This window comes from Protopterus annectens, chromosome 6.part0 (genome assembly GCF_019279795.1).
Source record: "Protopterus annectens isolate FY-2018-M chromosome 6.part0, PAN1.0, whole genome shotgun sequence".
In the NCBI taxonomy this organism is placed as follows: Eukaryota; Metazoa; Chordata; order Ceratodontiformes; family Protopteridae; genus Protopterus; species Protopterus annectens.
Genome location: NC_056737.1, coordinates 486,159,486 through 486,179,502, shown reverse-complemented (window position 1 = coordinate 486,179,502; position 20,017 = coordinate 486,159,486). Strand labels below are relative to the sequence as shown.

Below are 20,017 nucleotides of genomic sequence, written 5' to 3'. Positions count from 1 at the left end.
AAACAAAACACTGCATTATATAAACAGTTCCAGGTTTGTTTGAAGTTTGAAAAGTTCCTATTTGGGATTTTGGATATTATCAAACTTGACCCGGGGTGGGGGGGGCTGGAAAAATACATTAAAGAAAAAAAGAAACAGAATGGCAGCTTAGGTTAGCTGCGATGTTTCCCTCAGGTTTAAATGATGGGATTTCCATTGTACCCATCTTACATGAAAAAGCAAGCAAAATAAAACAATATAAAATTGTACAACATAAAATTCATGTTTAGTGGGCAATTTTTGTATATACTATGTTAAATATTGTAATATTTCAAAATGCAGTTTCTTTGTAGTAGTTTTCCTATCCAGATTTTTTTTAAAAAATAGTTAAATTGTTTGTCATTGTTTTTTTTACATGTGACTGGTAGAGCTGTACGTGAGAGAATATTTAAACAGCTCATCTTCATTTTGTATTGTATTCTGATGAAGTCTCTTTTCTTGAGGCTAAAGCACTCAATAATATTGTATTTTTTATATTAAGTACAGCATTTCAGTAGCTGCGGTTGTGGTTTCACTGACCTTTTACTTTTTATACTCTTTATTCGTTTTCCTTCATGGTTTATGCTAAATATGGGAAAATGTGGAACCAGTACAGTCTTAGATGAGCATCTATGACTGCCATGCATTTGGTGAGCATCCTGGAGGCTGTAGTGAAACCTAAGGGCCATGTTCTCAATTGAAAATGCCCATCTCTCAGCCAAAGGCAATGAAACTTTCTGAACGGTTTCTCTTTCTTTATATGGTAGTAAGCAACCTGAAAAAAGTCTACTGAATACCTCCAGTTGTCCTTACTCAGAAGAGGCGATATGGACTGTACCATGATCATCTGGAACTTCGTTCACCTGTGACAGAGGTCCAGAATGGGCCAGAGATTCCATTTTTTTTTTTCAGAACCAAAAAGAAACTTGAATATAGACTCAAGATCCTTGCTGGTCTGGTGGGACCCCCTATACGACTCTTTTTCCAATAGCTTCACTACCTCTGCTGCTGCTACTTTGGGGACTCTCTTTTTGTTGGTTGAAGGGAAAGTACAGGGAATAACTTAGCCTCTAGTGATTACCTTCTGCAACCAAGAATCTTACGTCATGGCTAGCCAGTCATGAGGATGCAAAGACCAGTGCCCACCCCTCCCGACTGCATTTTGAGTAGTACAAGTCAGGCAATCGTTCAAGAGCAGTGAAAGGGTTTCTCAGTGAAAGGACCCAAAAAATCCTTGACTCTGCAAACTGCTTCTGCCTCTAGGGTGAAGTCCATAAATGTCCCCCCCCCCCCTCTGCTCCAGGTAGCTCTCAAATCAGAAGTATCCTTAGCAATATTTGGGGATTTTCAAAATCAGAGCTTCTTTCCACCCTTCTGGTTCTGGGAAAAAGCCCTTTGGGGTGGAAAACATCACTACAGCAGACAGAGTCTTGCCCTCTTGTCCACTTCTGGAAAAAGAAAAAAGTTATGTACTTACCATAACATTCCATGTGTGTTGTTCATCTCGCCTTTATTCTTAAACATGGGTTCGGAGCCAAGCCATCGGCTCTGAGTCAGCCGCTTTACTAGCTAAAGATCTCAAGGTAGCTTGAGGCCAGGCCCCTATCCAATGATGCTCTCTTTCCTACCTCAGATCTAGTCTGCTGAACTCAGCATGAGCAAGTATAACTCACTAAATACTCCAGCCGGAGTAAAAAAAAAAGTCTCAGAACAAGACTACCAGACCCCAAGTCTACTCACCCTTCAAGACCCTGGAGGGGGAAGGTGGATGGGAAATTAAGAATAAAGCCAAGATGAACAACTAACATTGAATTATGGTAAGTACATAACTTCTTTATGTGAAGTTGTTCACTCTCACCATTTATTCTTACACATGGGTAGCGTCCCAAGCACCCTAATCCTGGGTGGCTCAAGGGAGTATATTACTGAGGACAGTGGAACCAAAGGAAGCCCTGTCCCTGGAGGCCCTGTCCACTTTGCAATGAGTGATAAAGGTATGATGCTTAGACCAAGTGGCAGATGCACCTGTAGTGTCCAAAGGTAAACGAGCCGTAAAAGCTGAAGTGGAGACGTTTCTAGTTGAATGGACCTTCACACCATGCTCTAATGTTTGGTTCGCTGAGGAGTAGATAAGTTTGATGCAGTCAACCATTTGGAAAGGGTAACTTTAGAAACTGGTAATCCTTTCTTAGCGTCAGCATAAGATACAAAGAGTTGGTCAGATCTTCTAAATTCCTTTGTCCTGTCCAAACAGAATCTCAATTGTCTGTGGACATAAAGTTTATGCAACATGTACTCCAACGGATTAGAATGATTACTGAAAAAGATTGGAAGTTCAATAGTTTGGTTCAGATTGGTCTCAGAACACACTTTTGGCAGGAATGAAGGATTGGTCCGCAGTGATACCCTGTCTGGATGGAACACCAAATACGGGGGGTTGACAGAAAGGGCTTGAAGCTCAGATACCCTGCGTGCTGAAGTAATGGCCACCAAGAAAATAGTCTTCCAAGAAAGAAACATCAACGGACATGATGATGCAGGCTCAAAGGGGGGAGGGGGGTAACACGGGACAGCACAAAATTTAGATTCTAGGGAGTAAAAGGTTTGTCTAAATGAATGGTGCCCTTAAGGAAGGCCCTACATAACCTGTGAGAAATTAAATTACAGCCTTCAGCTCAGAGGTGAAAATTCGAGATTGCAGCCAACTGAACTCTAATAGTGGCCGCTGCAGCACTTTCGTGGAAAAGCTTACATAGGAATTCCAGGATACTAGCAATCGGAGCAACATAAGGATCAAGGTTATTTTGAGAGGCCCAAAAAGCAAACCACTTCCATTTACTAGCATACACCTTTCTAGTAGAAGCCTTATGCGAAGATGCAAGAATGTGCTGTACCTCCGAAGAAAATTGTGCGACCTGGCTAGGTAGGGAATCGAAGAAGCCAAGCTGTCAGTTTGAGGGAACGAAGGGAGGGATGGAGGGCCACTGCTGAATGTGTCAGTAGGTCTGGAACTGGATACAGAATCCAAGGTTCCTCCAGCTGATAGTCAAAGGAAGGGGAACCAAATCTGACGAGGCCAAAGAGGGGCCATTAAAATTACAGTCCTTCCCAGGGTTTTGGCTTTCTGCACGAATTTCAGAATCAGGGGTATAGGCGGAAAGGCATACAGGAGTCCCTGGGGCCAATTGTGTACGAGCAAGTCCCTTTGGCTTTCCCCTGGTGGGGGATTTAGGGCAAAGTAGCTTCTGCATTTGGCATTCATAGGGGATGGAAACAGGTTGCAGCAAGGCTGGCTCCATCTGCGGAAAATCTTCTCTGCAACTTCGTTTTTGAGACCACTCGTGCGGTAGTAGAATGGCTCTGCTCAATTTGTCCACTATCACGTTGGATTTCCCAGGGATATATTGCTATCAAAAAGCACCCTGTGGACACAGCCCACTGCCAAATTCTCAAGGCCACTCGACATAGGAGGTAAAGACTTGGTTCCCTCCTTGCTTGTTGATGTACCAGACTACTGACATGTTGTCCATCTGTATCGCAATCGTCCCTAAAGGCAGAGTCTTGTGGAAGTGCTGCAATGCCAAAAACACCGCTCTCAGCTCCAGAACATTGATGTGCAACTGTGACTATGTCTCTGAACAGGTGTCTTGGACTGTTCAGCCCTGAAAATGTCCCCCCACCCTATCAGAGAAGTGTCCGTGGTCACCGTGGATGACGGCGGAGGGGATAACAAATGGTCGACCCACTGTAACATGTTGGCTGGTCAACCACCAGCGAAGATCCTTTTTGCAAGATTGCATAATCATGATAAAGTATGACATGGGAAGTTATGACCACTGGGTGAATAGTAACCACTAAAGAATCCTCATGTGCACATGTCCCAGAGGAACTGCTATGAGCATAGCTGCCATGGTGGCTAGGAGTTTCAGCACTTCATGGGCCAGTACCTTTCTTCTCTGCAGAATGTCAGACCCAATTTCGGAGAGTGGTTATTCTGTCCAGGGGCAATCTTACTGTGGAGGTGGTAGTGTCTAGTTCTGCTCCGATAAAGGAGATATGCTGTGATGGCAATAACGCAGACGTTTCAAAATTGATAGGGATGCCTAACAGAGCAGAGATTGGGAGAGTGATCCCTGGACAGAATTAGTTGATGACTGGAGGCGGCGGTGAGGAGCCAGTCGTCCAGATACAGAAACACTCTGAATCCTAGACGCTTCAAGTGAGCCGTAACCAGTGCCATGCATTTGGTAAACACTCTGGGGGCTATTGCGAGTCCAAAGGGCAGTGCTCGAACTGGTAGTGACTGGCTCCCAGCCAGAAACGCAGATTATCTCTTGACGGCCTGGCCATTTTGATGTGGTAGTACGCATCCTTAAGATCTCTAGAGCACATCCAATCTCCCTCTCCGAGGTATGGGAAAATAAACTGAAGCGTGACCATCCAGAAAGTAAAGTACAGTTTTGTACCTACCATAAATGTAGATGTCCGATAGGTATGCATCTGCAGTCATCACATATGGGTTGTCCTGCCTCAGGCAGCCCTTCGGTCAGCCGGATTCCAAAGTCTGGGTCCGGCGTCGGCTGATGTCGCCCTTTCCCCGACGTCAGAGCGTCTGGGGTATAAAAGTGTCAGCCGACACCATCTTCCTCAGTTTTTCTTGCCCCAGATGCCAGGTGCCCTCTAAGGAAGGCTAAATTTGGAGAAATGCAATAAAAGTCCAAACATGCACAATAAAAAATATATCTATATCTATATCTATATATAAAAACAAATACACCACAATAGATTCCCCCAGCTAGCTATTAGAGGGATAAGTACCCAAGAATACCACAGAGGGGAAGGAGGGAGGGTAAACCTGACTGCAGATGCATACCTATCGGACATCTATATTTATGGTAGGTACAAAACTGTACTATGTCCTTCAAGGATGCATCTGCAGTCATCACATATGGGTAGAATACCATAGCCAATCTGGGGGTGGAGGAACTAAGAAAAAGATGGTGTAGCTAAGATACCCTGCAGGACTGCCGTAGCAAAGCCTGCTCTGGATCTGGAATACAAAGGTAAATTGTAATGCTTGGCAATTGTATGCACGGAGCTCCATGTGGCAGCTTCTAAAATGTCCTTGGTAGCCACCCCTCTTAAGAAGGCTGTGGAGGTGGCTGTGGCTCTCGTGGAATGAGGTCTAATGTTAGTTGGTACAGATTTTGCCTTTTCCTCAAATTTCTTTAGGACCTCTTGAGCAGTGGAACCAAATAACTTTTGCTTTTCCAGTGGAGCATCCAAAAGCTTAGCTTTAACATGGTCCGGCAGAGATTGTTCCTTCAGCCAAGCATGTCTACGTATGACTACACCTGTCATTGCTGACCTACATGAAGCTTCCAATGCATCATAACCACACTGCAAGAAATGGTTGCTAACCTGCTGGGAATTATGCACCAGATCCTTAAGGGATTTGCGATCAAGGGGTTCAGTAGAAGACATTTTCTTATGCACTTCTTCTAACAAATACTCTTGGTACTGTATCATATGAAATTGACAATTTAATGCCCTCATGGAAAGAGTGGCAGAAGTATACACTTTTTTACCCCATCTCTCTAAAGCCCTGGACTCCTTTGCAGAGGGGAGTGGGTTCTTAGTAGTAACAGCTGCAACCCCTTTAGGGCCCTGGGAAATAGTTTCAGGATCAGCAGAGTGGGCCTTGTAAAGAAAATTTGAGAGTCCGGGACCCTGTAATACCTATCGGGTTTAACAGGAGCCGGAGGCAAAGTGTCAGGGGTCATACTAGAGTCAGAGTACACATCATCAATGACATTTAAAACAGGAGGGATAGCCAAAGGTCTATACTGAGGTAAAAGAAAAAAGTTCTTAGTCTTTTTCTGGAATCAGAATATTCCTGGCCCTGCAATTTGAATTGCTCTCTCATACAGTGAAGGGTCTCCCCAAAGGAAAGCTCTTCAGGAGGGGAGGCTGAGGGGATAGATTCCTCTGCATCCGAATCCTCGTAGGCCGAAAAAGCCTCCTCCTGGTAGTCTGAGTGATCCGAGCCATCAGAGGCCTCCTCTGAGGAGGGGATCTACCCTGGGCCTTTTGTCTAGAGGGGGTTGGGAGCCCCTGTCCGGATGGGGCTGAGAGCCCCTGATTAAAGAGATAAGGTCCTCTGCCAAGGTTAGGATCTGAGAACTAGAAGAGGGTCCCTGAGGAATAACCCTGGGAGGCATGGCTTTAGTGTGCTTAGCAGCTTTAGCCCTGGTAAAGGCCTTAATGGACATGGATGCAGGAGGCCTGGCTGCACCACGTGCTGGTGTAGCTTTGTCTAGTGGTATGGTGTCGGAAGCTTCCAAAACACCAGTCTCTGAAGGCAATTCCAAAACCAAGTCGGCGGGAGCCTCCGGGGCCGATGCTGTCAGTTGTACTGTTTCAGGGTTCGGAAGTTCCAAGGACTCTGCATCAGCCGAGACCGAGACACTCGCGGTAGGCCTAGCCGCGGTCTCAGCCAAAACCGTGGGCAGCGTGTCGGTCCTTGTCTTTCCGTTTCTTAGTTAAATGTGAAGTTGGTGTCTCCGACGGCATTTTATAAGAAAAACTAGCCCCAAAAAACTCCTCTGCGAACTCCGACCGACGTCTAAGAGTGCGTCGGTTGAAGGAAGCACAGGCTGAACAGGCCGAGACGTTGTGGTCTGGGCCTAAGCAGGGGAGGCAGTAAGAGTGGAAATCCTTATGAGGTATTTGTTTCCCACAAGTTAAACAATTATTAACTTTATCTGACATCGGCTGAGGCAAGAAAGAGTCCCCAACGGGGTACTTAGCTTTTGAAGTCTTCGGTTAGCTGAATTACAGGAGCTGGCCGACCGGCACTTGCGAACTGCTTCTGCTTCGGGCACCATGTGGCAAGAAAGACTGAGGAAGATGGCGTCGGCTGACGCTTTTATACCCCAGACGCTCTGACATCGGGGAAAGGGCGACATCAGCCGACGCCGGACCCAGACTTTGGAATCCGGCCGACCGAAGGGCTGCCTGAGGCAGGACAACCCATATGTGATGACTGCAGATGCATCCTTGAAGGACATCTTCTCCTTCTTTACAAATGTGTCAAGTCTGCTGAGATCCAAGATGGGCCTCCAGTCCCTTGTCTTCTTTGGAACTAAAAAGAATCTGGAGTAAGTTCCATATCCTATCTGGTCTGCTGGGACTGGCTGGATGACTTTTCCTGCAGCCTCTGGATTTCTAAGGCTGCTTGATCCCTGAGAATGGGTGGAATGTCTGGGAGGTTTTGCCAACAGGTGGATTTTCTAGAAAAGGGATGATGCATACTCTTAACGATGCTTTGTACCAAAGAATCTGTTGCAATTCCTAGCCAGGCATCTGGATAAAAAGCCAAGTGACCCCCGACTGCCTCCAGAGCAGAACAGTCGGACATCCTTTCAGGAGCGCTGACTGGGCTTACCAAGGAACTGATCCCTGTCACCCTGGTTCTGCAGACTCCCACTGCCACCAGGGCAGCGTCTTCCATTATTGCCCCTCCTCGGCCCCTTGGAGGGGGGGTTCACTAGCTCATTGGCACTTTCGGAACCACATTTTTCACCTTTCTGCCCTTTGGGATATGGTCTGGAAGGGGTGGAAAAATGGACTCCTACAGCAGATAGATTCTTTCCCTCCTGCTCACAACTAGTAAGAGTCTCCTTGACTTTGGGCCCAAACAGAGAAGAGCCATCAAATGGGGTGTTGACCAAGGAAGACTTGAAGGATTCCGCAAAGGAGCATAAGTGCATCCAGGACAGTCTCTTAAGAGCTATCACTGAAACCGCTGCCAAACTCGAACCATTGGCTGCATAGGAAATGAGCCACATGGACGAGTTCACAATGGAGTTAAGGGTATTAAGTTGTGTTGTCACTTTGCCAGAGACAGCTCCATCTGTATTATCCTGCAGAGCATCTCCAAGCTCTTTCAGATGATCTCTTTGAAGAGGGTAAAATGAGTCAAATAGTTAAGCGGTCGCATAGCAAATGTCGCAGAATTAAAAGATGCATTTCCCATATCTGTCCATCGTCCTAGAATCCCTATTAGGAGGATTGACAGTAAGAGAGGTTTCCGACATCTCTTTCTTGGTGGCCGCCGCCACCACCATGGCATCAATGGGGACTCCCTTAGTGAGGAACATCTCGTCTTGGGGGGAGGTGATAAACTTGCTGGGCCTCAGAGGGACTGGCTCCACAGTATCAGGAGACTCCCACGCCCTTCGAGCAACCAATTCCATCAACTTGAAGGGTGAGTCACCCAGGAGGTGGAAGGTTAAGACCCAAAGGCCTTCAGGAGCACTGACTTATCCTCAGAATGGCTAACGGACTGCCAGTCAGTCACCCCTCTGCTTCAGGACTTCCAGGATATACACAAAGGAGATGTCCTCCGAGGGAAACCATGGGGACCTAAGTCGGTGTCTGATGTCAAAGACTCCTGTGGGGAATCTAAACGCCTCCTCTTGCATTATCTCTTCCTGGGAACCTCATCAGTGGGGGCTTCTGGTGAGGTCTCAGTAGAGCAAGGGTCACTCAATGGGGTTACCTGAGGCTCCGGGTATAGACACTTTTCGGGACCTGCGATGTAGAGGCAGAAAGCAGCACTTTAGGGGAGGAAGAGGAAGGACCTGAAGATGCGTGCGTCTTAGACAACATAACCCACCTCATGGCATCTAAGGCATGACTGCTCCGACCAGAGGAAGCCGCCGGTTCCAAAGAAGACTGCAACTACCCTGGCGACGAGACATTGGGCTCTGAACCAGAGGACAGAGCAGAGCTCATCCGCACTGAAGCCCAGATTGAAAGGGTCAGAACTGACGCATCTGTTAAACTCCCCCCCCCCCCCAGAACAGACGAGAGAGTGTTTGCTCCGAGACTCTTCCAATGGAACCAAAGAAGTCAGGGTTGATGGAGCCAAAGGCACTGGAACAGGCCTTGGCTCCGAAGGCTCCGCAACCATCAGATCCTCCTCCTCCGGGTCTGAAAGCCCTGCTCGGCTCGTAGGAGTAGTAGTCACAGCCAGTGGGATGGACCCAGGCCTTTAACCCGGTTGGGTCGAGGCAGATAGCAATTTAGCCAGTGCCGGGTTCTCCAGAAGCATCTGCACTACCTGGTCCACATCCACATCAGAAAGGGTCCTCGAAGAACGAGTCAAAGGAACCGAAGACGCCACTGATTGAAGGATGGGTGACATTAAAGTTTCAGAGACCGGCTCCAAGACAGGGGACTGGCTTCAAAACACCTGCTCGGGGACTGGCTTCGAAACACCTGCTTGGGGCATAACTTCGAAGACTGCAGAGCCGGCGACTGCACCTTCACGGAAAGGCTTAGAGCTGATAACCTGGGCTCCAAGGGTGCCTTTGAAGACTTCGACCCCTTTGAAGACTTGGAGGTCTGGTCAGCCTTGTCTAAAGTCTCTTGAAAGTCTGGCTTCAACAAGCATCTACCAGCTTCCTTCTTCTTTCTAATAAATCTCTGCTGCTGAAGGAATGGCTGATGGAGCAATCCTCCTGGAGGTGAACAGGCCCCAAACAATAAACACAATTTACACGGGTGTTCGTAGTGGGACATTTTCTGCCTGCATTTTGGACACTTCTTGAAGCCAGATTTCTGCTTTTCCTTAAGATCAGACATATTAAAGCTACAGAAACAGTAATAAGCAAACACTCTAAGCTTGTTGTCAGATCCCTGAACAACCTTCAATGCACAACAAAATACAGTAACACTAACAAGGAATATGGTTAATTACCAACTACACTGCACACACAAAATTATTAGAAGTCTTAAGTTGAAAGATCCCAGTACAACTACAAGATATACATGCAAAAGAACTAACACACTCCTGCGCAAATATATATATATATATATATATATATATATATATATATATATACACACACATACACACACATATATACACACACACATATACACACACACAAAAGGATATATAAACCAAGGAATGGCCGAGGCCCAAGAGCAACCGCTGTGTAAACAAACAAAATGACTTTAAAAGTAAGAATTTAAGAGGCTAACTCACCCAAAAGTTATCAAAAGGGAAAATACATATCCTAAGATTTATAAGTAGAATATTAGTAAAAAAAAAAAAAACAATAAAGAAAATCTACTGGCCCAAGCTCTCCGACGACCTTGCGATCAGTTGCAGCGGCAAACTAGATCTGGGATAGGACATGGAGCATCATAGGATAGGAGCCCGGCCTCGAGCTACTTTTGAGATCTTTAGCTAGTAAAGCGGCTGACTCGAAGCAGATGGCTCAGCTCTGAACCCATGTGTAAGAATAAAGAGCGAGACTGAACTTCACATGCATCTATTTTACCATGGGTATGAAAAGAGTTGTTCCATCAAAGGAGGCATTGATGAAGCACATCTTGAAACTTTCCTCAAAGTTGTACAGATGCATTCAGGCATGCTGATGGATAGCAATACCAGTGCCTGCTGCTCTCGCAGTGGCATCTGCAAGTAGGAAAGGAGGTGCATGGACACACTGATTCTAGGGCAAACTGCTAGGATTCCACTGTTTACAGGATATCTGCTGGCAAATTACCAATGAGAAAGAGACTTAGAAAGTTCCTCAGTCAAATCCCTCTGGAATCAGGTCACGTGTCAGAACTCAGCAAACAAAGTGGAAATGTCAATGCAACAGGCCTGCTTTCCAAATCTGTCCAACTCCTTCTTAATGAGATAGACAGGAGTGCTCTCTTCAGAAAGCCCTTTCTTTGTGGCTGCTTCCACCACCACAAGATAAACTAGGAGACCCTTGCTCCAATGTGAACTATTCTGTGGAGGCACTAGTATTCTGCCTGGCTTTCTAGGAAATCGGCTCCACCATGTCGGGTTCCATCCACACCCCCTGAGTCTCCAAGTCTATACCCTTGATAGCGGCTGGAACCACTCAGGCAGTAGCTAAACCAGCCCCAAATGCCCAATAGAATACAGACTCCTCTTGGGATGGGACTTCGAACAACCAGCTCCCAACCTTTGCTTCATGAATTCCAGGATCTGTAAATCATTTCAAAACTTTTCCCACCCTTAATGTTACCTATAACCTGTACAATTCAATTTAAAAAGAAATCCGTTGGGGGAAAAAAAATATAAAAAATAAAAAACATACAATAAGCTGGTTGCACAAATTTGCACACCCTTAAACTAATACTTTGTTGAAGACCCTTTTGCTTTAATTACAGTACTCAGTCTTCTTGGGTACACACCTGCCATCTATTACAGAGACTCCGATTAACCCCAAATAAAGTTCAGCTGTCCTAGTAGGATTTTCCTGACATTTACTCAGTTGCCTGCTACAGCAAAAGCCATGGTTCGCAGAGAGCTGACAAAGTATCAAAGGGATCTCATTGTTGAAAGGTATCAGTCAGAAGGGTACAAAAAAAATTTCCACAGCATTGGACATTCCATGGAACACAGTGAAGACAGTCATCAAAAAGTGGAGAAAATATGGGACAACAGTGACGTTGAAAAGAACTGGACATCCCTCCAAAATTGATGAAAAAAGACAAGACTAAAACTGGTCAAGCAGGCTGCCAAAAGGCCTACACCAACACTGAAGAAGCTGCAGGAATTTCTAGCAAGTACTGGTTGTATACTACATGTGACAACAATCTTCTATATTCTCCATATGTCTGGCCTATGGGGTAGGGTTGCAAGACAGAAGCCTTTTCTTACACAAAAAAACATCCAGGCTTGGCTAAAATTTGCAAAACAATACAGCAATTCTCCCAAAGGCATGTGGGGAAAATGTGTTATGGTCTGATGAGACCAAGATTGAACTTTTTGGCCACAATTCCAAAAGATAAGTTTGGCACAAAAACACTTCGCATCACCAAATGAACACCATCCCCACAGTGAAACATGGTGGTGGCAGTGTCATGCTTTGGGGTTGCTTTTCTTCAGCTGGAACTGGGGCTTTAATCAAGGTGGAGAGAATTATGAACAGTTCCATATACCAGTCACTTTTGGCCCAAAACTTTCAGGCATCTGATAGAAAGCTGAAGATGAAGAGGAATTTCACCTTTCAACATGACAATGACCCCAAGCATACATCCAAAACAACAAAAGAATGGCTTTACCAGAAGAAAATTAAAGTTTTGGAATGGCCCAGCCAGAGCCCAGGGCGCAGACCTTAATCCAATAAAAAAAATCTGTGGGGTGAACTGAAGAGGGCTGTGCACAAGAGATGCCCTCACAATCTGACAGATTTGCAGCACTTTTGCAAGGAAGAGTGGGCAAACATTGCCAAGTTAAGATGCGCCATGCTGATAGACCCCTACCTAAGAAGGCTAAATGCTGTAATTAAAAGCAAAAGGTGCGTCAACAAAGTATTAGTTTAAGGATGTGCATACTTATGCAACCAGCTTATTGTACGTTTTTTATTTTTTTTTCCCTGACAGATGTTTGTTTTTCAATTGAATTGTAAAGGCTGTAGGTCACATTGAAGGTGGGAAAAGTTATGAAATAATTTATTGTGGTCTCATTTTTTTTATACATCACAAAACCCTGGCATTTTAACAGGGGTGTGTACACATATCCACTGTACAAAGAAATAAATGGAATTTATGGGAACAATACATACAGAATAATGTTCAGTACTAGGAGTGAGGTTTACATGAAGGCAGGAACTGAACAATTTATGTAATGCTGGAATGAATTGTTAAAAAAAAAAATACAAACGTAATGTATAAAGCATGAATATGACAAATGTTGATGTGCTTTGTTTTCTGTTAAGTCATGGACACACCTGCACTAAATGACAATTTAATGAAGGTTGTTTTTTTTTTGTTTGTTTGTTTTTTTGGGGGGTTTTTTGTTTGTTTTTTAAACCGACTCGCTCACTGCCCGAGTTTCTACGCGTTTTATGGACTCCGGAACAGTTGGTCTTTTCAAAAGTCCAAAGCCTGCTCTTGCTAAGTTTCTTTAGCAATGATACAGGTGCGTGATGTAGTTCAGGGCAAAGGTGCCCAAGGTGAAGGCATGCTTCCTGATTCTGTCCTTTGTTCTAGACTCCCAGTTCAGCAGAGGAACAGCTGCTATATCCATTGACCATTCTCTTCTGGTGGCTACCAGTATAATAATGGAGTCAACCAGAGAAGCCTTGCTCCAATACCTCACAGTTGTAAGTATAGATGGTATCTTATCTGACCTTCTGGGTATACCTTCACTGGGGTTGAGTTCCTGTCATACTCTCCTGGAGAGCAAATCTATGAGATGGTCAGGAGGAGATGCCATCCAAGAAGTAGAGGGTGCAGTCTAGGTCCCAAACAACATTTTACTCCCCTTCAGATGGTAAGTCAGTGGGACAAGATCCCCACTGCCACATTAAATTAAAATATGTTGCCAAAATAGGTGTCTTCTAGAGGGAGATTATAAGAACCCTCTCAAATCATCCAAGTCCGTGTCCAAGGTCAATGTACCTCCTTTTTCATGTCCTTATGAAAGTCTGAGGCTTTCTATTGGGCTCTGTCAAATAGATAAACTATGAGAAGGCTGATGGTCCAACTGCTGACTGCCAGGGACTGCAGCTAATGCCACAGAAGACTCCATCTCCTTCTCAAGGAGGACTACAATCATCCTCTTGATTACATCAAAAGCTAATAGAGAGTCTTTTGGTATCAGGAGAACCTCTATTCAGCACCACATCCATCCTCGCTGAAATAAACTTAAACAGCAGTGAAGATGGGAGTGATGACAAAGACCTGTACATCTCTCGGAGGTACAAATTAGTGCCACCACATCAATCTCCGAACACTCAGACTCTGAGAACAGCACTGAACAACTTGGTGCTGAAGAGCCAGCTTTGAGTGGTCTTCTCAGAGACTCCCTCATGACTGAAAATGTTGGCGTCTGAGTTGAATGAATAGCAGTTGGAATTCAGGTGACAGCACCACCTAAACTGAATGTACAGTCTCCAACCATGCTACTGGCTCAGAAATCACCAGCGACAAGACAGGGACCAGGGAAAGGACTAGTATAGGGAAATGGTGGCCTAACCTGATCCACCCTGGAAACAGAAGGGGGTGGGATGATACCCATCTCAATCTAAACCTTCAGAAAAGTTCTTATTCCATTCTAGTCCAGCTCTGATGCACTTCATAAGAAGCTGGTAGACCTAAAAATTACATTAGACGGAGAATGGAAGACCATAAATGCAAGACTTTTTTTTTTTTTTCAGATTTATGTCTGCTAAGCATTTTTTCTTGGATTTGTCCAGGATAAGTATTGGCTCCAAGTGAGATATGCTTGTTTAAGTACAGGAATGCACTTATGCCATCATCAGTGGATGCATGGGTTCCTATACTTCAGAAATGAACTAGAGCCCGCATAATCTTATTTTCATTTTCTCCCCACTCTTCTGACACCATTGTTTGAGGAGGTTTCTGGAGAAGATGCCCTTTCAAAATCAGTATACTTCTCTATGCAAGAGCGCGAAGTGCAAAGGTTTACAAATAGTGCAGTCCACCGTTACGTGGGCCAGCCTCAGACACACCACAAAAACTGAGCGTCCTAGAGTGGAATTTTGTTGCCACCTTTCTTAAAGCCCTTCTCCATAGTCCTGTTTGAAAAACACAGGATGCAGTAACAAATTATACTCCAGTTTAAGCAAGTTTTAAAACAATTTTTAAACAGATTTGAAGCAAATTGGAACAAGATTCTAATAAACCTAAGAAAGAAAAATACTGATGGTAAGAAGCAGAGAAACAAATGTGAGTTATTAGGCTGGAAAGTCCAAGAAGGGAAAGGGAAGAGTGGAGAAGAGGCATGTTGCTTTTTTATTTTTTAAATGAAGAATAAATAGCCAACAAGGGAAAAAGGAAACTACTATTAATGGTAAAGCATTTAGCTTCCACTGGTGCAGATTTGTCCAAACTCAAAGGAGGCAAACAAGATCTGGTGTAAAGTCAGGACAGGGCATTGTGGGAATTTGAAGGACCTCAAGGCTACCAGATCAGATCATATAAGCATTTGAATTTTGAATCTCATCAGTCAAATCAGATAGGTAAAAATATAAAAACCTGTAACCAAGCTTCAAGTTGACCCCCGCCATAATATAGCCCTGCCACATTACAGCTAGCCCAGCCATTCAGCTGCTTCCTGCAACCCACAACTGCTTGAAGTCACAAGACATCGCAGGTAATGTCCTATGAATGGCCCCAACTGAGTCTATAGTGTTTGTGAATAACACACTACCAACCTAACATGAAGACAATAAGTGGGTCCAACGTGGCAGACAAGGGTTGAGACGTGTAAAGCAATCCCCATCTCAAAAAGCTCCAATACACTGAACAGCCAAGTATCAATACAATATTCAAACTGCAACAGTCTAGAATAAGTGTCAAGTAAGCTGGCAATTTAAAGATGTGCAAGAGCAAAATTCAATTAAGTATGATGCAAATAATTAAAACTGAGTTGAAATAAAAGCTTCTGAAATGTGTTATGTACTCCAGTACATAAAATATGGCAATAAAACTATCAGGGCAAACAAAATACACTAGTAAGACAAAACACAGATAGACTAAAATTTAAAACTCAGAAGGACTTGCTTAAAATACACAAGGACTTCAGTTTAAATTTAATAGAAACAAGAGCTCTAAAAATGTACTTAACTTTGCAGATCTAGTAAGAACTCAGAAATGGCAATGCACAGCACAAAATCCCAAGACTGGCTAGAAACTTTCAACATACTACTGCTTTCACTTAGATCTGCAGAGAAAAATCCTCCCAGAAAGTAAGGCTGGAATTAAAGTTGTGCAGCACATTTCAGATATGACTATTTAAACATCTATTCTGTTTTAAGAATCTGTCCCAAAAGACTAGAGCACTGCTAAGGCTTGTAGAAAACTAGATTCAAGAAGCAGCCCACAGATGGCAAAGCTTGACTCGTGAACTATTCCATTTTTGTTGTTTAAAATTGTAGCAGTTTAAGTCTCAGTAACAAAATGTATTTTGTAGACTTTTAGCTGAAATCTGCTTTAAAAATGGTTCAGTTTGTAGAAACTTTCACCAAAACTGTCAACTTCCAAGTGATGCATTCTCATTTTCTGTGGCCTACCAAATGATCAATGAGCTTCTTAAAACCAAATTTTAAACCACAAATACCTCAATTACTAATAAAATACACAAAACAGCCAGAACTCGTCTTTGTATGACTACAGCCTCTCAATGAAAGACTAAGATAATACTTAGATCAATACTCTTCCTCTCACTTCTGTTACAGTGTACTATTCTGCTATGATATTTTACAAAATCAGCTTAAACAGACAAGTTGTAGAAATGATGGAGGGTGATGAACACTTCTGTTGCCTAGCTGTTTCAATGAAAATCTGCTTACGGTTTACTGCATATTGCCTTTGTAATGGTGAACGTGCCTAAAGCTGATTGATAAGTCAAAGGCTGCTGAAAATATTAAAAAAAGTTAAAGCAATTTGGTGGTTACTATATCAGTGAGAAAAATGAAAAGTGAAGGGTTAGCCTTCAAGAAGACATCATTTATGCACGTTAGTCCTGAATGTTTTCTTCTATACATTAACTATTGCAAGGACCCTAAAAACAAGTGGATTGTAAAATACATTTCCATGAAAGAGCTCCCTAGTTTCTACTACAACAAAACGAGGTGACACGAGTCCATTTAAACAGCCACGCTACATGGAAAGATCTACGGTTAACTTAGCTATAGATAATTAGGATGGGCACACAAATACAGCTTGGAGAACCACCCTGGTACACAGACAGCACAAGGCATGGAATTCTCTGTCAAGTCAACTAAACACGTTACATAGAAATGAACACATTGAATAAACATTTCTCCAGAATGCTTACCGGTAAGAAATAAATATTGCAAAGGGGCAAGCACCCTACATTTCCACATCCTCATACTAGCTATCTGTGATCACCCAGCTCTGGGAAAGGTTGCCAACTTTGAGTTAAACTAAGGATGGGAAGGCAATATCCTTTAATACAGAGACCTATCTGGGAAAGGTTGCCAACTTTGAGTTAAACTAAGGATGGGAAGGCAATATCCTTTAATACAGAGACCTGATAACAGAGACCACCCTACTCAGGAGTTAGAAATGAAATATTTAGGAGTTAAAATCAAGGTCTGCTTTAAATTTTACAGCTACTAAGGAGGTGTCCTCTAGAGGTGCAACGAATAACCTCAAGACAACCAAGATAGCTACTACCTAGGGAGACTGCAGCAAACATGAATGCTAGAAATAGATGACAAAACAATATTCGGAAAGAAAGTCGGCTCTTTGGTCTGGTAACATTACAATCAGGAAGGTGTGGAAAAACTTGCCCCTGAAAAAAAAAACAATACTAGGATTTTGCAGTGCTATAAAACACTGTTGTGTAATCAGGCAAATGCTAATTCAGATTTTCATGTTGAGATACCGGGTTTTACCAAGCAATGATTTTGTAACCTGACCTAAACACTCATCCCTGCAAAACAAAGGAAACTATTTTCATATAAACATTTGTTTACAGTCACAGCAACAAAGAAAACCACAATCAACTGAAAACGACTCAACATGACCCCATGGGACTTGAAGGAATGCACACACTCAATACATCCATGAACAATTACATGACCATCTTCTTAAATCTAAATAGATGGAATCAGTGAAGTCGGTCATGACAGTATTTAACCCAAAGGAGCTGTACCACCCACTAAACTATACATCAAGCAAAAGATGGAACACAACTGCCATTTGCAGCTCACCTGTCACCAAAAAAATGTTGTGGTTAGGCAATAGAACAAAACTGGGTAGAGTAAGAACACCAAGAATCAAAACTCCAACAAATCAACATGCTTCTGCAAAGCAAAGCTGGAAAAGAAAACAAGAAAGTGTTGTTGTATCCACTACCAGCAATTGTTGCCATCTTGCATCAGCAATACCCCCACTAGAAAGAATCAGAAAATGGAAGACTTCGGTACATGGGGAAAGCACTGTTCAAGCCTAAAAAAAGGAGTTAAAAGATATGCTACAGAGGATGATGGATCAACGTACACTCTTAAAAAGTAGGCCAGTAGCAAAAGGGATACCTGTCTTGAGATCTTTATTTCTAACACCATGCTATTAAAATTCCATACAAAGTAACTATTTTCACAAAAAATAGTCCAAATAAGTTTGGCAAAAACAAAAGAATCTCAAACTAGTGCAGCAGCCTTGAAGAAAGAAATGGGGGTTAAAAAAAAAAAAATTAACATACTACATTTTGGTGCCAGGAATCAGCAAAAAACAAACTGGAGAGATGCAATTAGATGGAGGTTACAGAAAAGGAAATGGGATGGTCATGAAAACAAAAGAGCTGATGTAATGTACATTAGTACCATGAAGTTGTAAAACACCCTCCTCCACCAATCCAGAATGCTATGCCCATCTATTTCAGGTAGCTGCAGAAAATAATGTAGCTGTAAGGAAGGGATACTAGGCAGGTTATTTAAAATGTTGTAAGATGTTGAAATAAAAATTACAAGAAAAAAAATCGGTGCCCTAAATTGGAAGGGTACTGGGGTACATTATTAATATTCAATGAGGTCAAAAGAGCACCAAGGGTGAGAAGAAGTTTAAAAGAACATTGAGGAGAAGTGGGATGCATGAATAAAATGGCTGGGGAAGAAGATTCAAAAGGAAGATTAGGAGATGTTACTTCAGAGTGGATTGGATATCACCCTTCTGAAGTGCAATCTTTCAGTAGAACAGAGGGATTCAGAAGAGCAAAGGACACAACAGAAAGTAAATAAAGAGATGGAGCACAGTGACAAGGCACACAGCATTTGGAGTAAACTGGAGGGAGATGCAACATGAACTGCAAAACTGGGCAGGCAGACTTGACAGTCTTTTTGCTACAAGTTGAAAAAAAAACACAGCTATGCATGATCAGGGTGTATTCTTACAATTCTTTGCCTTCAAGGAAACAAATTTCTGCAGTAAGTTTATACTCAAAATAAACCCCTCCCAAAACACAAAACGCACAAAAACTTCTAGCAATTTACTTACAGCTGTAAACTGTGTGCACTAAAGACAACTAACCCACCTGCAGGAATACGTAGTCTCTCCTGATCGGAAAACTCTGCCACAGATCTGGGAACAACTGCCACTCTGCTGTAACTTTTCCAAACCTTTTGCTGGCTCCTCTCCAAACAAAAACCATTCAATAGGAGCCAATAATGAATGCTGGACCTGTTCATCATCCTGTTTCCTGGCATCTTCATCAGTGCAGTATATCCTGGGAACATATTCTGCAAAGTGGCTGAAAATTTGCGATCTGAGGCATGGACCTTCTTGCCATCTCTGTTGGGGGGGAAAACAAAAAAAAAAAAAAGAAGATTCACATACACTAGCATTTGAACAACGTGCGAGAAATACTGGATATATGTTAAAGCACAAGTTTTATTTTTGCAAGTCTTTCCTTCATTACAGACACAAAGAGGTACCCAACCAAACATTACATACACTGAAAAGGATGCACAAAAAGTCCACCCATCTTCAGTACATAAAAAATAATTCTACCGAACAAACTTGCAGCTAGTTTAACACCATCTAGTTCCCTTATGTCACATATTCCATCACAAAGCAGTTGCCAAGTCTGAACAGCTTCCAGCAAAGAATCTCAACCAAACTGACTCAAAAAGTCAGTAGAACTTAAAAACTTCAAAACGTTTTGCGAAACCCAAAGCAAACCAACACCCTCAGTGCCCTCACAATTAAGTGACTCTCGTTCACAAAACAATATGGCCATGTTATGTTGTGAATGAGAACCATTTTGTAATTGCGAGGGCAATGAGTATGTTGGCTTGCTTCAGATTTCACAAAACGTTCTGAAGTTTCTGTTTCTAGCAAAGAATCTAATTTTGATGTATTTTAAGACAAATGCACAACAAACTGCTGAAAAGCACAAACAATCAAGTGAAGAAAACATTCAAGAATTAGACCTCAAATAACCAAGAGA

General features: G+C 43.1%; 1 protein-coding gene across 1 annotated transcript in view; it reads right to left on the bottom strand.

Annotated features, from left to right (window-relative positions):
* Window positions 1-20,017, bottom strand: part of UBR1 (ubiquitin protein ligase E3 component n-recognin 1) — a gene marked incomplete in the record, with an annotated part of 4,571,807 nt that overhangs the window by 4,384,793 nt on the left and 166,997 nt on the right. The window contains 1 exon segment of the mRNA XM_044074213.1: window positions 19,103-19,359. Coding sequence (XP_043930148.1) covers window positions 19,103-19,359 — 257 coding nt within the window.